At 45.9% G+C, this 27,016-nt stretch overlaps 1 protein-coding gene across 4 annotated transcripts; it reads right to left on the reverse strand.

The window, feature by feature from the left end:
• On the reverse strand, positions 1 to 25,749 carry nbl1 (NBL1, DAN family BMP antagonist). 4 transcript variants are annotated; one of them, XM_072245271.1, is made up of 4 exons: positions 25,631 to 25,749; positions 4,761 to 4,952; positions 1,866 to 1,977; positions 1 to 564 (listed from the first exon to the last, which is right to left on the reverse strand). In XM_072245271.1, exons 2-4 carry the CDS (start codon positions 4,946 to 4,948, stop codon positions 346 to 348), a joined length of 519 nt encoding a protein of 172 aa, XP_072101372.1. In that variant the 5' UTR covers positions 4,949 to 4,952; positions 25,631 to 25,749; the 3' UTR covers positions 1 to 345. The 4 variants fall into 4 exon arrangements, with proteins under 4 accessions (XP_072101372.1, XP_072101370.1, XP_072101369.1 ...); XM_072245269.1 differs by lacking the exon at positions 25,631 to 25,749 and adding an exon at positions 25,107 to 25,341; XM_072245268.1 differs by lacking the exon at positions 25,631 to 25,749 and adding an exon at positions 24,590 to 24,796.
• Between the last annotated feature and the right edge of the window lie 1,267 nt (positions 25,750 to 27,016).

A 27,016-nucleotide genomic window follows, 5' to 3' on the forward strand; every position in this document is an offset into this window, starting at 1 on the left:
TTTACAAACTATAATTTTATATACAGACAGTTATGAATTTGAAATGGCTACATACAGGGATTTCTGTGGCAAAAAAAAAGCTTTGATTACTGGTAATGTGAACTCAACACTGATCATCAAATTCTAATTGTACCTTGCTGGAACTTGGTGAGGTATATATTATTATCTAAATGGGATTTCTACAACAAATGCTATTCTTTAAAGACTTTCTCTTTAAATAAGTCTGCATGGTTTTAAAAATTTTGTTATACTTTGATTTTTTTTTCTTCTAAATCCTCAACAAATAAAACAAACTGAAATTTTATACCACGTCTTCACGTTTTCTCCATCAAAATGTCCATTTTGCTAGGCTTCTTCTCTGCCGTGCTTGAGAGCAGCTTCTTTCTCGTGGTGAAAGGGCTCAGCCACTCCTGCAACGACATCTTCCTCATTCAGAATTCCATTAAAGAGTTGGGAATCTTGGTGTTGTTCCTTCCCGCACGCCTGGCAGCTGCAGTGTAGAATCTTCTCTACTAGCTTGTCCACCCTGGGTATTGCCTCGTTGCCAGGACATTCTAACTTGACCTGTAATTGACATTTTTAGGTTGATTCTTTGAGGGGTTACCGTTTAGATAGCCAGTTGGCAGTCAGAACTCACAGTGTGAGAAAAATAAAAGATCTGCAAACGCTTAAAGCTGGTGGTGCTGTCATGTTCTCAAACCTGTAATTCGACCTTTGCTGGTATTGTCAATTCAGCATTATTTTTGTTCTACTTCAGTTTGCATTACTATACTTTTCCCTTCCCATTGTTTTGCACCCATCACTGTACTAATTGTACCTATTATCTCCATGTCGACTGTTTACTCTGAGCTTCACGCAGGCAAGCAGCTTGGTGTATAAACAAAAAACTCATCTGAATGTGAATCAGAAAGGAAAACAGAAAATGCTGGAAATGTTCAGCAGGTCAGATAGTATCTGTGGGAGAAGCACAGAGTTAAGTTTCAGGTCCAAGATGCAAGGTTCCTAACTCTGCCTCGCCTTCATCTTGTCTTCCAACTCCGTAGTTTAGCAGTTAACGCAATGCTTTACAGCACCAGCTCTCACTGATCAGGCTTCAATTCCCGATGCTGCCTATAAGAGGTTCATACGTTCTTCCCTCTAGGAGCTGCAGTTTCCCCCCACATTCCTGGGATGTACAGTTAGGGGTTAGTATGGTGTAGGGCATGCTCTGTTGGTGCTGGTAGTATGGTGTCACTTGGGGTCTGCCCAGCACAATTCCCACTGATTTGATTTGATGCAAATGACCCATTTCACTGAATGTTTCAATGTTTTGATGTGCGCGTGAGAGAAGCAAAGCCTGTCTTTATCTTGTATTTCTTTCTCTTTCCACAGATGCTGCCTGCCCTGCCGATTGTTTCCGGCATTTTTTGATTTAATCACAAGGTGAGAGCTTACACAGGATGGAAAAGAAGAATGAGCAAAGTTAATCAGGATGTGAAAGTTAGCATCCTCAGTCTTGGGTTTTAATAGGCTGCAGGTCACTTGAGGATGGATAGGTGAGTTTAAACATTCCGGACAAGAACTTCAGAGTTGGAGCCAATTCTTTACTTCAGAACAGTGAGCATGTAGGAGGGAGTATGAGATGGTAAGAACAGTATTTCAGGAAAAGCACCGCAAGAAAGGTGGGTGATCTCCTGGTTAGACTGTGAAATAAGATGGAGAAGGATGAGAAAGCCTGTGGTGCAGAAAATGTGATTGTGCAGATGTAGTTGAAAAGATGATTAGCTTGCGTGTACTCACACAGAGTGTCTGTTCACATTTAGACAGGGAGGCTGTGTGTACAAAGATGGGATGGTGACATAGAAGAGGACAAAGTTGTTACTTACAATTTCCCACATGGACTGGGCCGGCATGCAGGAGTCACAGTGAACCAGGGATTCAGTTGACTGTGGAAAGGTGTTGGGAACACTGTAGCTGAAACACTGGCCGAGGCATGCTCTGAGGAAAAAACATAACATTTCATATGATTGCACCATTTAAATTGTTCTTGTAAAGCACTTCTTTTTGGCTGAGATAAAATTGGATTAATCAAATCATTTTCAAGTAAGCCGGCCATCCAAGCTGAAGTCCCAGTTCATCACGAATAAAGCCCTGCCACCTCTGAGCACATCTACAAGCTGTGCTGTTGAAAGAAAGCAGCATCCATCATCAAGGACCCCCACCATCCAGGCCAGGCTCTCCACTCAACAAGACACACAAAATGCTGTTGGAACTCAGCAGGAGCTCCTGCGCTTTCTTCCGGGCAGAAGACTGTGTGTGTTGCTTCAATGTCCAACACCTGCAGATCTTCTCATCTTCATGCTTTCTTCTCACTGATGCCATTGGGAAGGAAGTACAGGAGTCTCAGGTCCCGCACCAGCAGGTTCAGGAACAGTTGTTACCCCTTAGCCATCAGGCTCTTGAACCGGAGGGGCTAACTTCACTCACCCCAACCCTGAACCTACTCCACACACTATAGATTCATTTTCAAGGACTCTACAACTCACGTTCTCATTATTTAGTACTTCTTTTTCCTTATTTTGTATTTGCATTATTTGTTGTATTTTGCACATTGCTTGTTTGTCCATCTTTGTTGTGTGCAATTTATCATTGAGTCTATTGTGTTTCTTTTTACTTACTGTGAATGCCCACAAGAAAATGAATCTCAGGGTAGCAGATGGTGACATATAATATATGTACTCATAACAAATTTACTTTGAATTCGATGCTTTTTGTTTATACTGTCCAGTTTCCATCTCAACACTTCCAGTGCTCCCCAAAGATGGTGACTTTGTGGCATGATGCCCGCAGGTGCCAGGTGCCCTCCAGTACTCAATCAGGGCACACTCTTTATGAGTGAGTCTCTAGAAGTAGTGTTAGCTGACAGTGTTACATTGGTGCATAGAATATATTTGTAGTGAATGAGACAGACACAGGCATTAAAACGAAATTACAATGACGTGAGATGGTTTCTTGTAATAAATCTTCACATTAGCAACAAGACCATGAATTCCCTTTGAATTGTTGTGATATTCTTCTTTAATCTTTTACAAGTATTCAGATGTTGAAGTTCCAGGGGAGACTGGAGTCCCACAGTTGTCTTAGTAAGCAGTGATGTGTTCATTCACACCTCAAGTAAGAAAAAGGAAAGCAAGTGGTGTTTGCTGCACGATCAGCCACGCAAGAAGCAGGCACATCACGTCTGTCACCATGGAAGCAGCCAGTCGGAAACTCAAAGCCTTCAGAGATCCACTGCCACCCAGCCCAAGAGCCACAATCAGCAGGAACAGGTTCTTAACTGGCTTCCACCTCTCAGCCTTAGCTACCATCTGGCTGGAGTATCTTAAGCTCAGGAACAGCCCCGACCCTTTCAAAGAGAAATGCACAACAGATTTTAACTAGGGTCTACAACTTTAGTGTGTAACACCACCATACACATTTCCCTCTCCCCGCCACATGAATGGATCAAGGTCAAAAATAAGAAGCCTCACATGCTGACTTCCTGCACTGAGGTTACAGGAAGCCAAAGTGAATTACTTATCCTGGGTAACTTATGGTCCTTAATCCCTCAAAAATCATTTGCGATATCCATAACATATAATTCCGAGAAGTTATTAGCATGAGAGCTTTCAGGAACAAGAGCTCTTGGATCTAACATTCCTCAATTTTCGATGTGACCTCATTTTCTGCAGATCTTCTTGAACACATTATACCGCCTGCTGTGATAATTTCCACCAAAGAGCAGTTCTACAACTGGACTCCTCTTTGGATTACCTCCCTCTTCACTGACTGAGGATGGGGACGTGTATAATCAACTCCCAGGAAATGTATGTTAACCATATCCATCAGTTTGAGGGAGAGCGGGATTTTAAAAAATCTGTGGGAGCAAATTGAGGAATACAAGTTTTTTTAGAGAGAGTGGTGAGTACATGGAGTGGTGGTGGAGGCAGATACATTTGGGACACTAAAGAAACTTTTAGATAGGCACATAGGAGGAAATGTGGGAGGGAAGAGTTAGATTGATCTTGGAGTTGGTTAAAACTTTGGCATGACATCGTAGGTCAAAGGGCATGTACTGTGATGTTCTATATATGGAAAATCATAGTTCCCAGGTTGCGATGGCTGAACCTTCCGTCAGTCAGAAATCGGTTTTCTACAGTAACCCACGCCATATCACTCCACAAACACCTGCTATAATTCTTCTATTTCATTCAATAAACACCCTAACTTGAATAAGCTTTGCTATTGTTGCATGCCGGGGCAGGGCTGGGGAAGATGCTTTGGTGCTACTTGTGCACGAGGGGGGGGGGTGCTTTGGAGTTCTAAAGTTTTCTTGTTGTTCATTCTTTGAGGTTCTTCTTCTGTTTCGAGGATGTCTGTGAATAGTAAGAATTTCAGGTTGTATACTGTGTACATTTTCTGATATCGAATGGAACCACTGAACACGACCCATAATTAAATTAATGGAATATATACTCTGAACAAACACCATGAAGTATTTTATGATTATAGTTAGTACTATTATAATTACTAAAATGTATGAGAGAATTTATGGAAGTTGGATTTCCATAAGTCAGGTTATTTGCAACCCACCGAGCCCAGTATATGATGTTTTCTGAACAATGGAGAGGGTTTACCAATTCTGAGCATTCTTCTGTTTTCCGCCATTTTCATTTAAATAAATGTTATTTTAATTTAAATACACTGCAAGGTTAGTCTAGCATTCTGCTTTTCATGCCTACCTGTTCTTGATGGACTTTGACTCACATCCGGTGTGGCCAACTATCTGGGTGATGTTCTTTGCTTCACACCAGGCACTCTTATCGGGAAACAGAGCCAGTTTATTGATGGGAGGTGGTGCTGCCACAACTAGAGATGGGAGCAGGATGCCCAACACGAACCAAACCATTATGGTCAAATGTTCCACCATGGCCCTAGAGAAAGCAAAATGCCGATTAGCAATGAATGACCACCTCAAGGATTTGATCAACCCATAGGTACTCTATATCCATCCAAGGAGCAGGAAGTGAATGAGAGAGACCCATGGACGCTCCTCAACAGTTTTCTGTGGTCTTTCTCTCTCTTTTCTCCTCCTCCTCCTCCTCATTATAAATCAGGAATTGACTCTTCTCAGTTTCGAGGTTATTCCAACATCATACACACAAAATACAGTTTACTGTTGGGAATCTATGAACATGTCAGGCCATGTAAATAGGGAAAGAGAAAGACTGAGCCAATGTCCCAGATGGATGAAATGCACCACAACTCGTCAGAAGGAGCAAGTTTCTGAAACCTCAATGTTGAGTCAACAACGTCAGACCAAAGACGATGAGCTGTTGCTCGTTTAAACATCTGGACTTATTGCAACTGTGCAAGAAACCGCAGACAGGCCAGAGCGGGAGTAGAACGAGGAATTGCAGGTAACAGGAAGCTGAGGGTCGGGCGAGTGGACGCAAGACCAGTTCATGGCCAAGAGGTTACCCAGTCTGTGTTTGGTTTCTCTGGAGTCATGGATACCACAGGATGAGCAGTTTCCTAGCTCAGAGGAAATACAAGTGAATCACTAGCTCACCTGGGGGGAGGGAGTGTTTGGGCTCCTGGATGGTGGGAGGGGGAAAAAGGGCAGATGCTGCATGACTTTTTCAACTAAGAAGGAATAGGCTAAGGAATTGAGGAAGGCAATGGTCTCTTTGAAGTGCAGCATAGAGGGGGAGGGAACGATGTGTCTGTTGGCAACACCTCACTGAAGATGTCAGAAATTGGACAGGATTATCCATTGGATGCAGGGGCTGGTGGGGTGGGAGGTAGGAAGGGTTCAGCTACACTTGTTTTCTCCAGGGACATAGTTTCAGAAAAAGGAGTTGCCTATTAAGATGAAGTAGAGGATGAATTATTTAGAGAGTTACGAATGTTTGGAATTGCTTGCCCTAGAGATCAGATGTTGCCAAGTCATTGAATATGTTCAGAGCTGGGATAGACAGGATTTTGGAGTATAGGAGAACTGAAAGACAATCTGCAACAGGCAGGAAAGTTGAGATAAGGCCAAAATCATGTCAGCTATGAGTTTACTGAGTGGTGAAGCAAGCTGAGGGAGACGTATGACTTGGTCATGTTCCGGTTTCCTATGTGACTTGTTGAATTTTTTTTTCATATGGGCTCAATTAAGTCTTAAGTGTTTGAAACTGGTCAACACACAAACAGAGAGTGCAGTGGGGAGAGGGAGAGGTCAAAGCTTTGGCTCTCTGTTGAGGCAAGTTTTAAAAGTTTGCATGCCCCCGAGTGCACGGCAGGGCTGCAGGCATCACAGCTCCAGTAGCCTGGGTTCCTTCCTGACATCGGACACTGCCCATGTGGAGTTTGCAGGTTCTCCCACACCCCTCCCCCTCCTCCTCCCCCACCCTGCCTTATCGCATTTCCTTCCAAATCCCAACGACAAGCAGTTTGGTAAGTTAACGGACCACGGGACAATGCCCGCAGTGTGTAGGAGCGAGTTGTAGAGCTGCGGGAGAGTTCGTAGCAGTGAGAACAAAATAAAATGGTAAAGTGCAAATGGAACCTTGGCGCTAGGTGCAGACTCAATGGGCCGAAGGGCCTGTTTCTGAGCTGTATGACTCCATGATATGATGTGCAACTTTGCCATTGAACCCGCACAATTTCTACAATTGCACGTATAGCTACCACTCAATAAAACATCTAATTGTAGGACCAGCTGAGAGGATCATAGGGGCCTCTCTACCACCCATTGGGATATTTATCAGGAGTGCAGCATTTGCAGGACAGGGCCCTTAATATTATTAAGGATCCCACCCATCCATCCAGCATCCTCTTTGACTTTCTACCATCAGGCAGGAGGCTCCGATGCATCAAAACATGAACAGTCAGGATGAGAAACAGTTTCTTCTCTCAAGCTATTAGGCTTCTGAACTCCCTGCAGCATCGTATTCAAAGCGTCACTGTTTAATCTGTTCCCCACCTTGTGATATTTAACATTAATGCACTTAAGTTTGTTTTTTATGTGTGATTAATCTGTGGATTTTATCTTTACCTTCATAAGTTATCGTTTGTTATGTGTACTACTGTGCTTTAAACCCTGGTTCGAAGAAATGTTGTCTTGTTTCTATATACATCACATGGTTATATCCATTATATACAAGTATATAGTTAATGACAATAAACTTGATTTGATTCAGGTCCACTTGCAGAGTGGTGTAGATGTCGAACCTGAGAGAATATACACTCAAGAAGTTACATTTTAAACATATCCTTGCCTGATTCTTACTGTTCACTTTGAATTAGGTGGCTTGACCTTATTCTGTTCACTTTCCAATCAATGGGTCCCATGCTTCTCTTCAGTTGAGTAAGTTGCCAACTTAATCTGCTGTGGGGCATTAGTTTAAAGTTTGACGTTGTTCTGCAAATGGCAAGGTTTCTGGAGCCCAGAATGGAACACTGAAATTCTTTCACTTGCCAGCACCCTTTGCAAATGGTGAAAGATACCCCCTCCATTCACTAACCAAGACAAAATAATCTCCAAAGTCATTGTTACCAAATCTAGATCAATCAACAGTGCTTTTTTTTGGTGAAGATTCATGTAGAACATCTGTACGATATTTCTAGTGGTGGGTAAGTCTAGGACCAGAGGTCACAGCCTCAGAATAGAAGAACGTGCCCTTCAGAACAGAGGTGAGGAGAAATTTCTTTAGCCAGTGGGTGGTGAATCTGTGGAATTCATTGGCACAATGGTTCTGGACGCCAAGTCAATGGGTGTATTTAAAGCAGGGGTTGATAGGTTTTTGATTAGTAAAGTGCCAAAGGGAGAAAGCTTGAGAATGGGGTATGAGGGATAATAAATTGGCCATAATTGAATAGTGGAGAAGCCTCGATGGCTAAACAGCCTAATTAAGTTCCTATGTCTTACAGTCTAACATATACAGACTTATTTCACATCCCCCATCTCAAAATCTGCTCAACATAGCTCTTTAGTTGACCTCTCAAGATACATCGTCCAATGGCAGACCATGGGTCAATCACAGTACAAACACCTGAACCAAGATTTGTCCTCCCATTTTCCTTTGTCTCATCTTAAAATGGAAGCCATGTAAAAGACACATTCCAGAGAGGGTGAATATTGGAAAGAAATTGACAAGGGGAGTGAAGAGGAGCAGACAAGTTGAACCAGTACAGTAACGTGAAGAAGATCAGGGTGGGTTCAATAGTTATCTTGCTCTTGACGTGGGCACAGACTCATGGAAATATAATCAACTGGAGAACTCCACATCATGGAGAAGGATTACATGAAGGAAAAGAGAACTAATTTGACACAAAAAACATAAAAAGAGGGAGAGGGAATTCCATAATAGTTGAAAGAAAAACAAAATACAATATTACCAACATAGAAAGTCTACAGGTGCTGTAAATCCAAAGCAAAACACATAAATGCAGGAGGAACTCAGCAGGTCAGGTAGCACCTGTGGAAATGAATAGAGAGTTAGTTTTGGGCTGGGACCCTTCTTCAGGACTGAGGAGGAGGGGGGGAAGATGCCAGAATAAAAAGATGGGGGGAGGCAATGTTCCCCCTAAGGTATGTACATGTGCACATGCACCCATCTTTTGCTACTAGTTCACAAAGGAATTTAAACTGTGCACAAAAGGTTGTCACCCTCTATCTCATTGACATGTTTAGTATATTTCATGATTCTACACAATCACATTTCTTTTTCTAATTTCTGGTGTGGACAATGTTGACAACGTGGAGTTGGCAATGATTTGTCTGCTGATTTTAGAACTACCTTATTTATACTGTTTTTAATTGAAGGAATTATTTATTCACAATGTCAAATTCCATAGAAGCAAAAGGCGTGAAGCGCAAAATAACTGCTAGCTCATTTAAAGCAGAATGGCTTAATGAAACAGTAGAAACTGCCACACTGAAAGCTCATGAGGTCAGGAACGTGCAACTACGGGAAATATTTATGTACAATACAGAAACTGGTGTTACCTGTGTACATTGTTGCGATGTAAAAGTAGCTGGAGAATTTGCAAGTGGGAGGAAGTGGAGTGATATTTGGAAACATGACTTTTTAAAGCATCATTTAGCAAGGAAATCACATATGGAAGGTGTGCAAAAGTTCTGGCAAGAAAATTCTTCATTACCCACTACAGACCAGCAACGTATGTTTTGTGAGAGTGCCAATGAATGAGAGCAAAAACAATCAAACCCAGAGATCAAAGTTCTTATTGACAGCGTTTTGCTAGCTGTTAGAATGAATACCTCTATATATAAAATTCAGTGCACACATGTTGTTGTCACTGGACAAAAAATTGCACAGCGCAAGATTTTTGCACACACTGGTCATTACAAATTAGAGGGAACATTGGGGGGGGGGAAGAGGCTGGTTGGAAGGTGATAGGTGAAGCCAGGTGGGTGGGAAAGGTCAAGGAAAATGTTACCATTCATATTCCATTGCTAACTCAATTATTCAGATATTAGGGAAATTGACTGTGTGATGTGTTTGTTTGTTGTTCCTCCCTACGCCTCGTGGTGCATCGGGCAGCAACCTTGTTGTTCTGTTTTGTTAGCTCAACCCAGCATGGACGGAAAGCGTGCAAGGAGCTGGCCAGATCTGAACCTGGGACCACTGGCCTCGAAGTCCGTTGGTGACACCACTACACTAGTGGCCGGCCATAGTGTGTTTCTGTTACCACTTCATTAGCTAACTTGATCAAACTGACTAAAGACTCTCGTAAGTAGAGTGAGCCACAACTAAAAATGGCTCTATTAACTGCCAGCATTCTCCAGGCTCAGCCAGCTCACCAGGGGAGGAGCTGAGAGAAGGGAGAAGGGAAGCATTGCCTATGTCCCAGCCTCAGTGGACATGGTAGGCATTGCCTTGCCACTCACTCGATGGCTCAGGAGGCATTTTCATTGGACCCAACCCAGACAAAGGAAGCAGTGGCGTAGGTCTTCTGCAGCATACAGGGAGCACGAGTATCACACTACCCGGGGGAAAAGGAGCAATGGTCAGATCCTGGCAGCAGGTCCCAGAGAAGCAATGATCCAGACACCAAATGTGGACCCACCCAAGGATGAGACTGGGTTTGGGACAGGTCCCTGGCTGAAACTGTGGGTCACTGGGAGGATAACAAATAGCACAGAATGAAGATAAATAAATGTTTATGAAGTAGAAGAAACATACTGGGAACTTTTTTTTAAATCATATTCAGACCGACAATCGTAAAATCCCACTTCTTATGCCAAGAACACAATGAATTATTACTCCCATGCAAGCTCTGTTATGTCTTTTACAGACAGGATCACACCATCTGAATTGGCAGGGGTGTAGAAACTCAACAATTATATTTCATCAGGCAGAGACCTTCAAGTTTATTTAACTGGTGCAGGCGTGTAAAAGTCACAGAGTACTGGCTCGGCACAGACACAATCACCGTCCGCAGCTGCCAAAGGCAGCGGAAGGACTTTGTGCAACTTTCCAAAGAGGCCAAAGTAATCAAAACCAGAACATCGCTTGTTCTTGAACAGTCAACAAACAAGTTGGAACCAGTTACGAGAAGTCAGAACCTGTAATGTCAACTCTTCCAGGAACTTTCCCAAATAAAATACCACAGTGTGCCAGAATTCGTAATCCAATCTATCCATTCCATTTTAAAAAACCATCCACTAAGCTCTACCTGAAAGCGTAGACCCAAGCATGCCAAATCTATCCAGTAGGTCCTGACATGAAGGTGGCCATAATTTGCAGTGGTTTCATTGACCTTCTGTTCTCCCTCTCAAATGGTCCCTCAGGATGTAGGGTGACTTGCTTCAACTCCAGGTATTAAGAGCAACGTGGGAACTGCAGGGTCACCCTCAGGAGGTGCCAGGTGGATGGCTAGGAGATGGTGCTCCCCTTACACCACTCGCGTAGCACGCTGTGTCCTCCTGACTCGCGCCCTGCAGATTCCCAATGCCATCCTGAAGGCTCCTTTTCTCCGCTCCCAGTGGTCATGGGTCAGTGGGAGTGCGGAACTTCTTCCGGAGAGCTTTTGACTGTCTGAATGGGGGCCTCAGGACGCTGACGGGGCGCTGGCATTGACATGGCACCGTGAAGATTTTGAGGAAGCAGCTGACTGCATTCCCTGGCTCACGGAATCTGATGTGAGAGTGCCAGAAGGACACAGAAAGGCAACGATCACTGCTAACCCGTAAACGGCGGAGGGCAGTCCAGCTTGTTGTGTCACCGCCTGGTACGGGGGCTCCAATGTCCAGCATTTGAAGAGGGTTGTAGACACAGCCAGTTCCACCACGGGACCACCCTGCCTACCATCAAGGATATCTTCAAGAGACGGTACCTCAAGAACACAACATCCCTCAAGAAGCAATCTTCTCATCATTACCAGCAGGCAGAGGGTAGAGGAGCCTGAACACACACTACAATTTAGGAACAGCTTCTTCCCCTCTGTCATCAGATTTCGGAACGGTCTACGGACCCGTGAACAGCACCTCGTTGTTCTTTTTTTTTTGCTCTAATTCTTTATTTTATCATTTATGGTCATTTTTATGTCTTTGCATTTAACTGCCGTCACAGAACAATAACGGTCATGATAAAAACATAGAATAGTACAGAGCAGTACGGGCCCATCGGCCCACAATGTTGTGCCGACCCTCAAACCCTGCCTCCCATATACCCCCCCCCCACCTTAAATTCCTCCATATACCTGTCCAGTAGTCTCTTAAACTTCACTAGTGTATCTGCCTCCACCACTGACTCAGGCAGTGCATACCACGCACCAACCACTCCCTGAGTGAAAAACCTTCCTCTAATATCCCCCTTGAACTTCCCACCCCTTACCTTAAAGCCATGTCCTCTTGTATTGAGCAGTGGTGCCCTGGGGACGAGGCGCTGGCTATCCACTCTATCTATTCCTCTTATTATCTTGTACACCTCTATCATGTCTCCTCTCACCCTCCTTCTCTCCAAATAGTAAAGCCCTAGCTCCCTTAATCTCTGATCATAATGCATACTCTCTAAACCAGGTAGCATCCTGGTAAATCTCCTCTGTACCCTTTCCAATGCTTCCACATCCTTCCTATAGTGAGGCGACCAGAACTGGACACAGTACTCGAAGTGTGGCCTAACCAGAGTTTTGTGTAAGTTAGAGATAACGAACCTGAAACCTCGATCTGGGCCAGCTGCTCTTTATCGAGATCTTACTCGGCCCATCGGTGCCTCGTACGAATCGGGCTGTGCTACGCACCATTCAGAAGCTAGGGACAGCTCTGAAGAAGGCTTGCGGTACAATACCACCCCGCTGAGGTACGGAGTACCACAGAGCCAAGGTTTTGAGTTCAGTCCCAAAGCCACTTTTGCCTCACTACAGACTAAACTTCGAAAATTTTATTCTTACAGTTCTAGGCTAGCAGGTCGTTACTTTACACATCCACTGCTCAGTTAAACATGCATTGTTTTTTTTACTATTTTTGGTGTGTTTGAAAGGTTAAATAAACTTCGTTCTCTTTTTAATCAACTTTGTCTGATGTCGGCAAGAGATTTGGCTGCAAGACATAAAGTTGAACTTTCCAGTTGGAAGGCAACATTCCTACAGAAATAAATTTTTGCTGACACAAGAACCTCCCTTTTCAGTGCTTTAGAAAATAAAAAATGGTCTGTGTATGTGTATCTGTGCATATACTGTACGTGTGAACATGCTTGAGTGAGAGTGTGTATGTTTGCACAGGCAGGAACACGTGCCTGAGAGACTGTGAGTCCATGGGCATGTTTGTAGTGTGTGTGTGTGTGTGTGTGAGAGAGAGAGAGAGAGAGAGAGAGAGAGAGAGAGCAGCCACACCCTCCCCTCCCTCCCAGTGAAGGGTCTGGCCGACCAGCCTCCTTGGCTCCAGTCCCTGCTCAAGCTTTCTCAGTCTTCCCGAAACGAACAGGTGGGAGGACCGTTTCCTTGCTGATGTTTCAGCCCAAGCCATTGCTAACACAGCAACGGTCAATGAACACTGACCTTTAACCAACTTGTCGGAGGCGAGGCAAAACTCGCGAAATGAAACGTACGTGAGGGGAGGAGGGGATATGTTGACCGGGGTGAGAGGTCGTGTACGTGGAGTGAGTCATTATTCATGAGTTCCGTGAAGTCTGATACCTGGTGAGGCTGCAGTAAGGTTTGCTCCAGAAAGTATACAAAGACTCAGGAGCTCAAACGAGGAGAGGCAGTGGCGTTGTAGGTGATGACACTTCAGTTACACGCATTGCACCTTTAAGTCTGGGGTTAGGTAGTCAGCACCTCCTGGCTGACCCCGTCTCTCTTGGTCTGTCAACAGTACAGTACGTACTCCCACCTCCCACTTGCATACCGGAGCAGAGTGTGAGATACCATTCAACACCACGCAACTTCATTTTGTTATGGCCTCCAAGATCCTTGCCAGGATTAGATAACGTCTGCTCCTCTGGAGCACCACAAACTTACCAACTGCTGGACGAACCGTCCAACAAAGATCTTGTGTGATTCCCTGGAGCTCTGTTCCTGGGGGATAGCAGGTTATCAGATTCCCTCAGTCAGGAGATTGGGTGGGAATCCAGGGGAAGGGTGGATGGGGAACGGAACGGGAAGAAGGGAATGGAATCCACTGGGACGACCCACCAGAAGAGCATGATCCCAGTCAAGGGGGAATCTGAGTACAAGGAAAAGAGGGGTTGTTTGTTAATTTCCACTTAATCAATGGTTTCTGAGAGGTCCAAATCTTCTAAGACTATTTGCCTCTGTTATGTTATTGTCTGTACCGAGGGCACCCAGCGGCGAGTCCAAACGGACCCCCTGCGGTTCAGACTGAAATGTCTATCTCCCCATGAGCTAAGGTGAGGTGAGTAAGGAGATCCCTCCCGTATGAGCGCAGGAGATGCCTTCAGTGGAGATTTGCAGCGTGTTCAAACCGGAGCTTGCCACGTCAGAACGACCCTCTTGCACTCGCGGCGTCCCACGGGCATCGAGAGTGGAGTATTCCGGCAGATGGAACGCCAGGCACAGAGAGAGAGCCTTCTCCGAGTCTGAACAATGGAAAATCACCAAGAAGACAAAATAAATTGTAGGCTGATAAAAGAAACATGAAAAATCTTGTTACTGGGCTCCCTAGTTTTCCAGTGCAGATCCAATGATAGACTTGGCCAAGAACTAGGTTGAACTGTGGAACACTAAGAAACAAGATTTACGCTGCAGGGAGCCAACAGCCAGACCCTAGCGGAGAGGATCAAATCATTGTTTGTTTTAAAATTCTTCAACAATCCACACTTCTAGTACAAATGAATCCATCCATATCACCATGGGGGCCGGGTATTCTGATGCCAGGTGACTCAACTCATGGCTCCTGACAAGTTTTCCGTCTGCAAGCCAGGAGCGTGATGGAATACTCTTCCCTTACCTAAATAAAGCCAGCCCCAGCAACTCCTCGGAGCTTCAGTCTCATCCAGGGGTAGGCCGTATCTTGTATCGACAAGCCATCCGGTAATTTAAGACCATCAGACACAGGAGAAGAATGAGGCCGTTCGGCCCATCGAACCTGTTCTGCCCCTCCATCCTGGCTGATTTATTTTCACTCTCGACCCCATTCTCCTGACTTCATCTGGATAGTCAACACTAGCCCAGTTAAAGACGTCCAGCATTGAAGCAAGCAGTTCATAATATTCATTAATTTATGAAAAAAATAGGTTGACTTTTTTAAGGAAATTTTGCACAACAGCCAACTTGAAATTTTGAAATCAAATACAGGAAGACTCTCAACAATAATTATTCAATTCATTAGCGAGGTTAAAAACAGTCAAACTTCCCAAATGAAATCAGAAGTTGCCAGAGGGCAAGTGTGCCCACTCATGTAGCCTCCTACATTTAGGATGCTTGGGATATAATTACCTCAGTGGATCTATAACGCAGAGTGCGGCCGTAAGATCCCAAACCGGGGCTCAACCAGTCCTCGGGTTACAGGTTTCGAACTGGTGCAGCATTTCTTGCTGAGAATTCAGTTCTATTTTCAGCGGATTTAATGCAACCAACTTCTGTCCCGTGTCCTAAGGCACCCGTGCTGCTCGGAGTGGAGATTACTTCCTTACCTCCCGAGAGTTGCTCTGTTGCCTGACCTCAGAACTCTGGTTACATAAATGTTTAGCAAACTGGTACACAGCTGAAAGCACGGAACCGCATTATAGTTGCTGAAGAGAACTAAACAGTATAATCCGATCCATTTACCAGAATATGGGACAGGGATCTCAACTGGCTCCTTTTACTTAGTTTACATCATTACGGATTATGTACTCAATTTATTAAAACTTTCATTTCCTAGTCTACATTGGGAACTGACCCAAAGTTTCTATCTGTTCAGATTCATATTAAAACACATTTTACTCCGTAACTGTACTTAAGTGTGTGTGTGTGTGTGTTTTAAATTGCATTGAAGTATCTTAAATAAAAGCTTTTGATCCAAACTGCTTGTCTCAGCTCAATTGCACAGTCGGCCTGTTGGGACAAGCCTCAATCTGTCTGCTGTCAAGTTTACTTCCAACACAGTTTGTAACCTGGCAGTGCCTGGATAAACTGTGTTTGTTTTATCTGCGTCTCAGCTGCGTTCAAGTTTGTAAAATGTGGAGGGTCCAGTAATTGAGATTTATTGTCATTGTCCACGTGTCGGTTCCAGGGTCTCTGGGCAGAAGGTGCAGGAACTGGAATCGCCTGCCCAGACACTGGGTAACCCTTCAGCTTACGGCGTCGAGAGCAGCCTACTCGCCGCATCAATGACCTAGATGTTCGCATTGTGCTGGCTTTTTATGACAAAGGGCTAGTTCATTCCCGACAGGATCAGGCAACCACAGAACCACATTGTGAGTCACTCCTCTGGATGTGACTCACTCACCAGGCTAGTTTGTAGCTGCTTTGCGGCCAAAACCTTAGATAGTTTGAGTGGGCGGGCAGTTACACAACTACAGCTCAACGCTGGGTTACACTTCTATGTTCTGGTTTCAAAGAAGAAGAAGACTTGTATTTGCATAGCGCCTTTCACATTCACAGGGTTGCTTAAAGGGCTCGCTTCCCGCACGGGCAGCCCAGGGGCCTGGACCACGATCAAAAGAAAGGAATTTAAATCACAATGCAGCAGCTGAGGGACTGGGTAGTTCGTTCAATAAATCTGGAGTTTGAAAAGCGATGAACAAAACAGTCTTGGTGCCCATGCTGTACGGAAACGCTCTGAGATGGCTAAGCATGTCATTCAGGGACAGGCAATAAATGAAGTCCACATGTGCGAATGGAAAAAAAGTGCATGGTAGCCAGAGAAATAGCTTATTGAAGGCAAAGAAGCGGTTAATGGTGCAGGTATAGTACTGTGCAAAAGTCTATATAGCTAGGGTGCCTAAGCTCTTTGCACAGTACTGTGTACTGTATGTCAACGTGGATTGGAGAGCGAGCTTGTAAATATGGTGGGAGCAAAGGATGCTGGGAATGATGAGGGTGGAGCTCCGCCGGAGGGACACGGGACAGGGGGCAGAGAGGGACGCCAGGGGTGGGGGTTGGCGCAAGAGCAGATACACCCACCTTGCCTAAGTCACTTGATTCCAAACAACTGGTTTATTGATCGTTACAGATTGTCTCTCACGCCATACCCCCTTTCCCCAACATTGATTGCCCTCTCTCTGCCCCCTTCCCACTCTCAGCCAACCATAGAGACCCAGATCAGAATCAGGTTTATCATCACTCAGACATGTCATGAAATTTGGGGGTTTTTTTGCAGCAATACATAAATCTACTACAGTACTGTACAAAAGTCTTAGGCACCCTAGCTATATACTGTAAATGTGCCTAAGACGTTTGCATAGCACTGTAGGTCTGCCCATAAACAGCAATAATCAGATAATATTCTCCTTATTTTTGTAGACCAAAAAGGTAATAATTGGCCAGGAAGCTAAAAGAGTCTTGTTGTTCTTTGAAAGTGTCAGGGGATGCTTGTATAAAAGAGGCAGATAGGATCTCAGTTTAATGACTTATTTGTGACACTGAAGCACTCCCTTTGGTTTGCTCCTGAGCGTTAACCTAGGTTTTCCTGGTGGGACTTAGGTCTTGGACAAGCAGGTTTCCCTCATCTAAAACCTTCATCCCCTTGAGTTACAATCCCAGCATTGACACAGCCTTGGCACCATCACAGCAGTGAAGTGGGGCCTCTGACCGTCCCCTGGAGGCAGCAACATCAGGAAGGGTAGCACCATCAACAGCCGTCTGCACACAACTTTATGTCTAATCAAAGAAATAACTATTGAGCCAAAGGAGGTATTAAGAAAAATTAATAAACTATTGTAAATAATAGAATTGACAACAATTGATGAAAATACTGTTAACATCTATGGAGAGCAAAACACAGTTAATATGTCTGGTTGAAGACCAGCAGAGTATTTCCTGAGACAACAATACCAACTTGAAGGAGCATTGTAAGAAAGATATAGGGGCATGCCACAATAATATTGCATCAGAAAGCACCTCTAGAGCTGTAAGACATTCCAAATCATCCCAGAAGCATTATCAATGACATCCGACACTATCCTACAGCAGGGAAGAATGGCTGCCATGGAAGAGGTGATGAAGACGCTTGGTGTAGGGTCTGGGGCAGGGAGGTAGCTCACAAGAAGCTTCTTGTTTGAAAAGTTGCCATTTCTCCAGCTTTGAATAAGGAAAGCTCCCTGCCCAGCTCTCGAGAGGCAGTGCAGTCATAATCTTACATTTATATAGACTTTAACATGGAGAGCATCCCAAGGCGTTTCACAGAGAATGGGCCAAATAGTCAAATGCTACATTTCAATAATGGTGTCCTCATGCATGGAGATGAAGGATAAAAGGGAGTTCAACAGGGAGGGACAAGATACCTGCAATGCCTGCACCGTCGTTGCCATGGGAGGATCATCTCAGGCAAAAACTGAAAGGGCAAGTTTCATCTTTTCCAACACATGTCCAATATCTGCCACCTGCCATCTGCAGACCTCACTTCTCAAACCTCATCCCCTGCTCACCGGGAGAGAGGGAGAAAATCTGCGCCAATGTTTCCTCTGTTACCAATCTCTCAGAGCAGAGCCACAGAGCAAACCACATTCCCTCTGCTCTCGGTAATCCCTGTCTCTCACTGCAGAGCCAAGGGCACAAACCTGTCAGTGTTTCTGTGAACAAGCTTAGGAAACAACAGCTCTTTATGTGAAAAGGAATCCAATTCAGTCCAACTTTGACTGTTAGCGAAGGAGCTAATCCTGGCCATATTTTAACAAACCCAACTCCGGCTTGTCCTTCTACACCTCCTCATTGTTTACAGCTGGAAGTGTGAGGCAGAGTCCAAATGCAGATTGATGTCTGGTGTGCTGGAGAGCAAGTCTTTGCAGCAACATGTACAGTCAATGCATTTTACTGTAGATGAACTTAGTATGTATCTATTTACAGGAAATGTTGTTCTGCTTTTATTTCTCTCTTCCTCTCCAGCTTTTCCATCTGTATCTACCAGAATTCAAAATTCTGTAACAAACCCATAGTATTTTCTGTAACAAACTACACACACAGAGCTTAAAAAAACAGCCAGAAGTTCTCTTCAAATTTGTAATGTTCTATATTTCATTTGAGGGACCACCTTTGTGATAGGAAACGTGGAGGAGGTTTGACTCAAAAGCAAGGCAGCAGAGATGATTCAGCAGTGAGTGATAATTTGTATAGCAGACTGCAAGGCAACAAGACACGAGGGGCCACAGCACAAGAGCGAACAGAAACTGAACACAACACGCAATGACGTAAACATTCGGCGGGGGAGGGGAAGCCAGGAGCAATTGGTTTGAAGCCGGCTGCTTCGATAAGTGAACGGGGACTGTGGATGAGAACTGGGGTTTAAATAGGCTGCAGGTGACGAGTCTGGAATGAGTGGCGGGTGGACCGTATTAGCTGGGTGGATTCTGGGGGGTGCCTGCATGTGCAGACCTGACACTTGTCTGAGTTTGTCAGCACTGGATCGCTTCTTCCTGGCTGACTTTCCTCTCCCCTCCTATTCATTTTAAATGTGGTTGTGCCCTGTTCCTTCACCTGGAGCTCTCAGTGGGCCTTATCTGTCTGGGTCATCAATGGTCTCTTATGAGGATCTGAAAGCTGAGGGACATGAATACAGTAAACCATCCCAATGGTCATGGGCCCAGTATATCACAGTATTTATCATTTCCCACACTACCATATTTTGGCTTCACTTTTCTAGGCAGCCCCTTGGGGGTTGACTATGACTTCCAGTCTTGTAGGTTCTGATGAGACCAAAGTGGGAGGCGCTGACCTCCAGGGGAAGTGGTTTGTGAAGTGCTGACCTCCTCCTGCCACGAAGCAGGGCTTCTCTTTCCTCACAATATGAGGAATCCAGACTCTTTCTCTACTTTAAACCTCTTGGATGGTTCCTTCTCTCTGCCTGGTCATCTCCTCCCTGTGGCAGCGCTCCCCTCCACACTGCCTCCCGCGAGAGGAGAAAACTCTAAGGACAGTAAATGGGAAAATCTAGAATACAGTATCCCCCTCAAGCCTAGCTGTCTCTGAGAGACACTGAGTAACTTTAGAAAATGGATTTTCGTTATGTTGACAGAAGCGCGATGTTGACCAGCACTGACCAACCAGAAACCAGTGACCGAGGTACTCAGCTAAAGACCAGATCGGCAATTCGTATCAACAGGGGTCGCAAATTCCAAATCTTTGGCAAGAGATATAGAGGAAATAGCGCACGAACAAGACGGCCGACCCTCTTCCAGACTAGTTTCTATTGTGTTTTCTGCCAGTTTTAACAACAGGTCTGGTGTCAAGGGCAGTTTCCCAACTCTGGAAGTCTTGATTCATTTCTTTGCCCCACTCTTGGAGTGCTGGGGGGTCGTCCTGTCAGGAAGGGGGTAAGAGAGATAACGGTCCTCCAATCCCAGCTATTCGCTGCGAAATGACGCCGAGAGCTTAATCGTTTCCTTGAAATGTATAAAGAGGAGCCAAAACTCCAGAAAGGCGGCCCTAACGCACTGTAGTTACAGAGAGTTCGATGTTTAAGATCCCAGTGATTCCGTGATGTTGTAAGATTATGACACAGTCTTCCATGGTTATTAGGCAATGTTCAAAACCTACATTCAGATCATCTTTTCCTGACGCAACTAAGTTACACACACGAGTTTGCTTCGTTAAGAGCCATATTAAAACCGTTCCTAACATAAATCAGGAGGCGGGCAATGAAATGAGAGACCAGCAGAGGGCGCCGGGCACGTCTTTAAACAACATAAAATACATCCTCGACAAAACCTTCTAATCTGACAGGCCGCTGCTAAATCCAATCTAAACATTAACAACAAAAAAACTTACAACATTCCGTTTTTTTTCTGACGTTGTCGTTTTCTTTTTAAAGGTAAAAGACATGTTTTTGAGAACGGTTGTACTCAGAATCTTCACAACAAAACAACGTAAAGTTTGAACCAGGGAATGAACCAGCAAGAACCTAAAGCTGTTCGAATATGTTAACTCTTTGTTTATTTGCTAGCGGTTTTCAAAAGAGTTTAATTAAAAGAACAAGAGACTGGCAAATCCTGACTCCCCGGGTTGACACAGTTATTTCAAAGGAGTTTTTTTTTCCCTATTTGGGTCCGTTTTTATGTAAAACTTGTGTTGACTTTTACTACTTTAAAGGGTAAATCAAGTATTGATTTAATAAGGATTACCTATCCCTGGGGTAAAGTTGCCCCAGTCTATTTGTAGGACACGAACACGAACGCTGTCCTGCCCTGCCCACGGCGATGACCTCGCCAGAACATGGTCAATAGAAAAGATCAGTTTTTTAAAAACTACAAATTATATATCACCCCCACACACTACACAATCCTCCTACAGACATTGGGGGATACAAGTAGAAACTGCTGGAAACCTTTAATCAAGGACCCGAGACGTTGGCTGTGTCCCGCTGCTTCGCGGACGCTGCCCGACCTGGTGAGTGTTCCCGGTTTTTATTTCGGACGTGTTAGCTTGTGTTGTTCCCGCTCTTTGATTACTCATTCCTGGGACTCAGTTGGACACTATATATACCGCGGTCTGCCGGCCTCCGGTAGCACCCGACGAGAAAACACTTTTAAGCTTCCCTGGCTTTGTTTTTAAGCAGACTCCTAGCATTAAAATGAGGGTTTGAAACTTGAATGATCCAGGAGCAGACCCACTCCGTATTTGCGGCTGGTGCATTAAATTTCGACTCTATATTTTGTTACAGTATAAAAAATATTTTGCATGAAGAATGTTAACTAAGTACATCTAATTTGGAAGGAGGAGCCACTTGGGGCCTTCGAGTCGGCTCTGCTATTCAATACGATCGCAAACACAAAGAGGCTGGAAATCCAGAGATGCTGGGGGAACTCAGTAAGTCAGGCAGCATCCGTGGAGAGGAACAAAGAGTCGGCAATTCGGGCCGAGACCCTTCACCGGGATCTCAATAAGATCATATCCAATTCGGTGATAACCTCCACTCTATTTTCGTGTCGATTCCCGGTTACTTCACCCCACCCCACCCGAACCGACCACATTTTAAGGAAGAGCTTCCAAGCACTCAAGAAACTCGCTTCATTACTGATTTAAATGGACGACCCCTTACTTATGAACAGTGACCCCTGGTTCTGGATTCTCTCACGAGAGGTAGCATCCTCTCCACAACTATCCTGTCCAGATCTCTCAGGAATTAATATTTTTTTCAGATCAAATAGCCTCTCAAATTCCTACACAAATTGCGCGGGGTCTATTTTTTCCCCGTAGAATGAAATGGAGCTGCTACTTATGACAAGATGGATGTTCAGTGGTGAGAGATAATCATAAGACCTTCACATTTAAGTTGACGATGCCCCTGGGGAACGGCCAACACGGTGGTGACGGGCCGAAGGGTGGGTTTAACCCTGACGGGCGAGAAAACGCGCAGTTTTACATTTAATTTATGTTCAAGATGAAGAGGTGACGCCTGAAAATCGTTCCAAAGTTGAAACCTTCGCGATATCAATACTCGGTGTTGCTGACGCTTCAGTAGTTTAATCTCGGGCCTGGAATGGGTTAGATCTGACGCCAGAGCCAGAGAGAGCCGCCGAGTTTCTGCCCCACTCCCCCACCCCGAATCGCTCCCCTCGGGAGGGAACGAGAGGACGCGTAGGCGGGATGGTTCCAGTTTTCTAACCCATATTCCCCTGGGGACATTAACCCCCTCCCTGCACACTCCCCTGCGCTCGACCCTCTCTCCCACCTCCTCCACCAACGCCCCAAACCCCCCGGCTCTCTGTCGCCCAGGGGAGGGAGCATCCCGGCGAACTACAAGGACGGACAGTTCCCGCACGGTGACCGTGAGACCCGCTGCCTTCTCACCGCGTGCCCGGCTTCAGCTCCTCCCGGGGCTCTGGATCCGGCGCCGGTTCCCCGCGCAGTCCGGGATCAGAAGTCTTTCGCCGGGACTATCTGGAAGAGGCTCGCCGGCCCTCCCTCGCTGCTGCTTTGACTGAAGTCCGGAGCTGCCTTGGGATAAGGGTCCCAGCAGGGAATCGAACTACTGTGTGTGGGGGGGGGGTGGAGTGGGGGGGGGGAATGCCAGCAGGAATGAACCCCAGGAAGCGTGATCCCAGCAGGAATGATCCCCAGGAGAGGGTGATCCCAGCAGGAATGGACCCTAGGGGAGAGGCGATCTCAGACGAGCCCTCCGGAGTGTCCCAACTGAGAAACAACTGCCTGGGCAAGGGTTCCAGCTGTGAACCAGCACGAAGAGCAATCTTACAGCCGCAGGGGTAAAATCTGCAGAAATTGGTTTCAACATAACTTTTTTTTCTCTCATTATTTGTTAACCTTTTAGTTACAAGACTGCGTCCGTTGTTGGATTCTCCTGGGATCAAACAAAACAAAACTATCTCACTATCTCTCTCTCTCTCTTCTCTCTCTAGCTCTCTCTCTCTCTCGATCTCTCTTTCCTTCTCTCTTTCTCTCTTCTCTCTCTCTTTCTCTTTTCTCTCTCGATCTCTCTTTCCCTCTCTTTCTCTCTTCTCTCTCCCTCTTCTCTCTCTCCCTCTCTCTATCTCTCTCCCTCTCCTCTCTCTCTCTCTCTATCTCTCTCTCCCTCTCCTCTCTCTATCTCCCTCTCTCCCGCTACCTGTCTCTTTTTCTCTCTTCTCTCTCTATCTCTCTCTCCCGCTACCTCTCTCTCTCTCCTTCCCTCCTGCCCTCTCTCCCCCCCCCCCCTCTCTCTCTCTCTCTGACGGATGAATGAGGATGACACTAGGGAAATTGGCAGTGGGGAGGGCATGGGACGGGGCTAGTCTGTTGCGAAGTTGGGAAAAGGGAAAGTTCTGATCACGCCCCAAGGATTTTATTGACCCCTGCCCGTCTCTCGGTTACCGGTTCTGGTTTTTTTTTGTTTTATAAAAAAAAGGTCTGAGAAGCGAGGCGACCCCCTTTCCCGTAGAGAATGCATGTCCATCCACCAGAGCCCCCCAGAGGCTGCCCGTGTGCGAAGATATTTCCTCATTTTCGGCAGGTTGGATTGACTCTCGGCAGAACCCCTGTGCCAGCCCGGGATAAACCAGCCGAGCACTTTATAACCGGCCCTTACGCCAACCCTGAACTAAACCGGCAGGGTGAAGTCTACAAGGCCAAGTCCGTATGGTGGAGCGGCACGGGCAAGGACAAGGCAGCGACTGCCCACAACGCGTGGATTCCCAATGTCAGACTATCGTCGACCAGCGAGATCAAGGAGGGAGGGGGGAAAATGAGAAAATCAGCCCATGGTCCCGGGAGGCTCCGGACCAGGAAAGCCTCGGGCGGGCAGCAAAGGAGAAGATGTGGGGGAGGCGATGTGAAAGAATACAATAACAATGTAACAGCAACAGAACTCTCTAATTAGCGTTGATGTAAAGTTATTCAACAATGCAGACGGACGCAACGTTTCCCATATTTAGTACTGTGCTCTCCGAATAGATTTGGACTAAATTTTAGGAGCTTCCTTGACATCAGAGTGGGTGCAGCCCTCTGCGCTGCCCATTGTAACTGTGATACATCATGTATTAGACGCGGGGTAATCTTGCCTGCCTTGTGCCCTAACGTACCGCTTCGAAACCAGCCCTGCACTTGAACCAGTGCGGCGGTTTCTAGCTCACACCAGGCACTACCGATGAGTGTTGCATCCACTCCTGTTTCGTGCAGTCGGCCACTGTCCCAAGGACTGGACACAAGGAAATCTAGGACCTTGCCACACAGCGGTAGACAGGGCGGGCCTCTACCCCATAAACCTGAAGCCAAGTGCCAAGATACCCGCCCTCCTCCGAAAGCTCCTGCCGTCTCTACCACTCTCCAAGGCTCCGCTCCCTAAACAATGGGATGAACTCCGAGGGTCAAAATTACTTCTGTTCTTGAGTCACAAACATAAAACCTGAAGAGCCAAACTAAAATTGTCACTGCGGCATATTTAACTCTTGACTGCAGTGAAACCGCAAGCCGAAGCAAACCGGGCTCGGTAAGTGAAACGAAGTTGCAAATTGACTGAATCTCTTACCGTGAGTTCGGTACAAGCATGAGCGGAACCGAAGTATGATTTATTTTCTCCACCCACTGGTTTCCCTCCAATTAAGAGATGTTTTCTCATACCACGGCCAAAGGGCCGTTTGGCAGTCGAGTAGCTGATTGACAATGGAGCACACGGCCGCCAAATCCTACCCCCTCCTTATCCAATAAGGATGTCCAAAGTTTGCAGCAGCTCTCACTGGTTGGTGGTCAGGATTGGGGACTCTGCACGGAATCCAAACCCCTATCTCTTTCCGAGTTAGATCGGCTGCTCCAGAACCCGGAGCCAGATTCCTGCTTATTAATGTAAACGTAATATTCGCTCATTGATTTGCCTGGGGGAGTTCTACAATGAGCTCTATTAGTTTTACATCCGGCAAGCGAAGTTTAAAATTATCCCAAGTATCTGCAACAACTGATTGGAATCTACAAGCGGTGCAAAAACTGGCAAACTTGTATGGTTGTTTTCAGCAGTATCTATACCGTGCGTAATAATCGGATTCCCATACCTTCCAGTACTGGTGATTCGCCAAGCCCATCAACTTTTAGAGAAAGAAATTGCTCCGCGTTCAACGTCCGTGGAAATTGTCATTAAAGTCAAGCTGCACCATTTCAGCCTCTCTGCTCGTCTCTTTGCAAATGAATCCACGGAGAAAGCGATACCCGCCTGGCATGTAAGTAGGATCGGACTGGGAGAACGCGGAGATCCAGTGGGTGATACTGCGGGGGGGGGGGCGGGGGGGGCGAGAGAGAGCGGGACGAAGGCCAGGCTCTCAGCTCGCCCACCGGAGAATGACTCCTGCTGAAAAAACGTCCTCATAAGGGAGTTGGAGTACGGGGTCGGGCGCAGCTTTGACGCCCCTCCCAGTTGAATACCTCGCTGAACCTCACCGCTGGGTCCATGTAGGCATCGGACTACGCAACAGAAAGCAGGAGGCGCTGATCCCGGAATCTCTTGTACGTCCGCACGGCCAGCGGTAGGACAGAACGACAGCAAAAAAAAATAACAAGCGGACACTCAAAGGAGCTTTACCTTTAGCTGGGGGTAAAAAATATTGCTCGAATCCTTGGGAAGTGCCGGACCTTCTCTGTGAAAACGCATCAATTTTTTTCCAGATTACTTAAAGTGCGGCAGATTCCCCCAGTTCGTACGGTCTACAGTCCAGAAGCAGTGAATATATGGAACAAGGAATTACTAGTCTAACAGCGTCATGAAAATGGAATACATTTTTATATTATGCTGCACACCAGACTGGCGCTCTCCTAAAACCTACTCACAATGGGCGGTGCCAGAGTTACTCTGTCAGGGAAATTGAACTAGTACGCGGTATAACAAAAATGGTAGCCCCCCACCCGTCCCCTCAGGAGTGCGTGCAACCTGAACGGATTTGTCAAAGGGGGACGGGTAATTAAAAGTGGAACAGCTGCAGAGAGCGGAAGCGCGCCCGGAGCAAACACAAGGTCCGGACGCAGTCCTGATCCCCACCGTTGGAATGTGCGTCGAAGCCGGCTGCTTTGATATCAGCTCCCGGCCTAATCCTCACTAACCTCCTCAGTGCAGCCCCCGTCTCCATGTCATCCAGAAAGAGGAAAGTTGATGGCTTTACTATTGTTGATCTTACGGGCAAAATAGCTGTTTAACGTCTAATGTGATTGGACACCTTGATTTCCCCGCGCAAAAGTAACACCAGTGTTAATGATGTTCGAGTCGATTCAGAACATTAAGAAGTTTTATTTTAAAGTAATACATTCAGGGAATTTGTCAGGACAAGGAAGCACATGAAGAGTAAGTTCTCCAATCAAAGGTTAGCGTTGCTCCCTCCTTCAAAAATACACCATTCTAGCTATCCTCTTACCCACCACCGCCGCCGCCTTCTTAATCTGGCGTCTTCCCTCTTACTTTCTCTGTCCCGAAGTAGGGTCTCGCCCCGAAACGTCGACTGTCTATTCATTTCGATAGATGCTGCCTGGCCTGCTGAGTTCCTCCAGCATATTGTGTGTGTGTGTCTTGCTTTGGATTTCCAGCATCGTGTATTTGCATCGACCTAAGCACATTGAAAGGACACGGACAGGTGTACATAGATAGGAAAGATTTTTGGAGTGGGGGTTTCCAACATTTTTTGTGCCATGGACCTATAAAGCAAGGGATCCGTGCTTAGAAACCTCTGTTGTAGAGGTTATGGGCCAGACGCGGGCGAGTGAGACCAGTTTAGAAGGGGCATTCTGGTCGGAAGATCTAGTTGGGTCGAAGGGCCTGTTTCCGTGCTCGATAAAACCCCACGGCGCCTCACATCCAGGGAGCGCAAAATGTGTGTGTTGGGGAGTGAGTAAGGAAGGATTTACCACGGCAGAACAAAAGCACGGCAGATCTGGTTTGCAGGTGGAAGGAAATACTTGGAGAAAGGAATTGACAAGTTTT

Source organism: Mobula birostris, chromosome 27, assembly GCF_030028105.1.
Source record: "Mobula birostris isolate sMobBir1 chromosome 27, sMobBir1.hap1, whole genome shotgun sequence".
Lineage (NCBI taxonomy): Eukaryota > Metazoa > Chordata > Chondrichthyes > Myliobatiformes > Myliobatidae > Mobula > Mobula birostris.

Bases quoted from the DNA above. Each gene is read 5' to 3' on its own strand.
- nbl1 (XM_072245268.1), bottom strand. From the start codon at position 24,609: ATGCTTGTACCGAACTCACG. The intron at 4,953-24,589 runs GTAAGAGATTCA...TGCTTTCTCTAG, and splicing joins ATGCTTGTACCGAACTCACG to GGCCATGGTGGAACATTTGA. The intron at 565-1,865 runs GTAAGTAACAAC...TGTCAATTACAG, and splicing joins CCCAGTCCATGTGGGAAATT to GTCAAGTTAGAATGTCCTGG.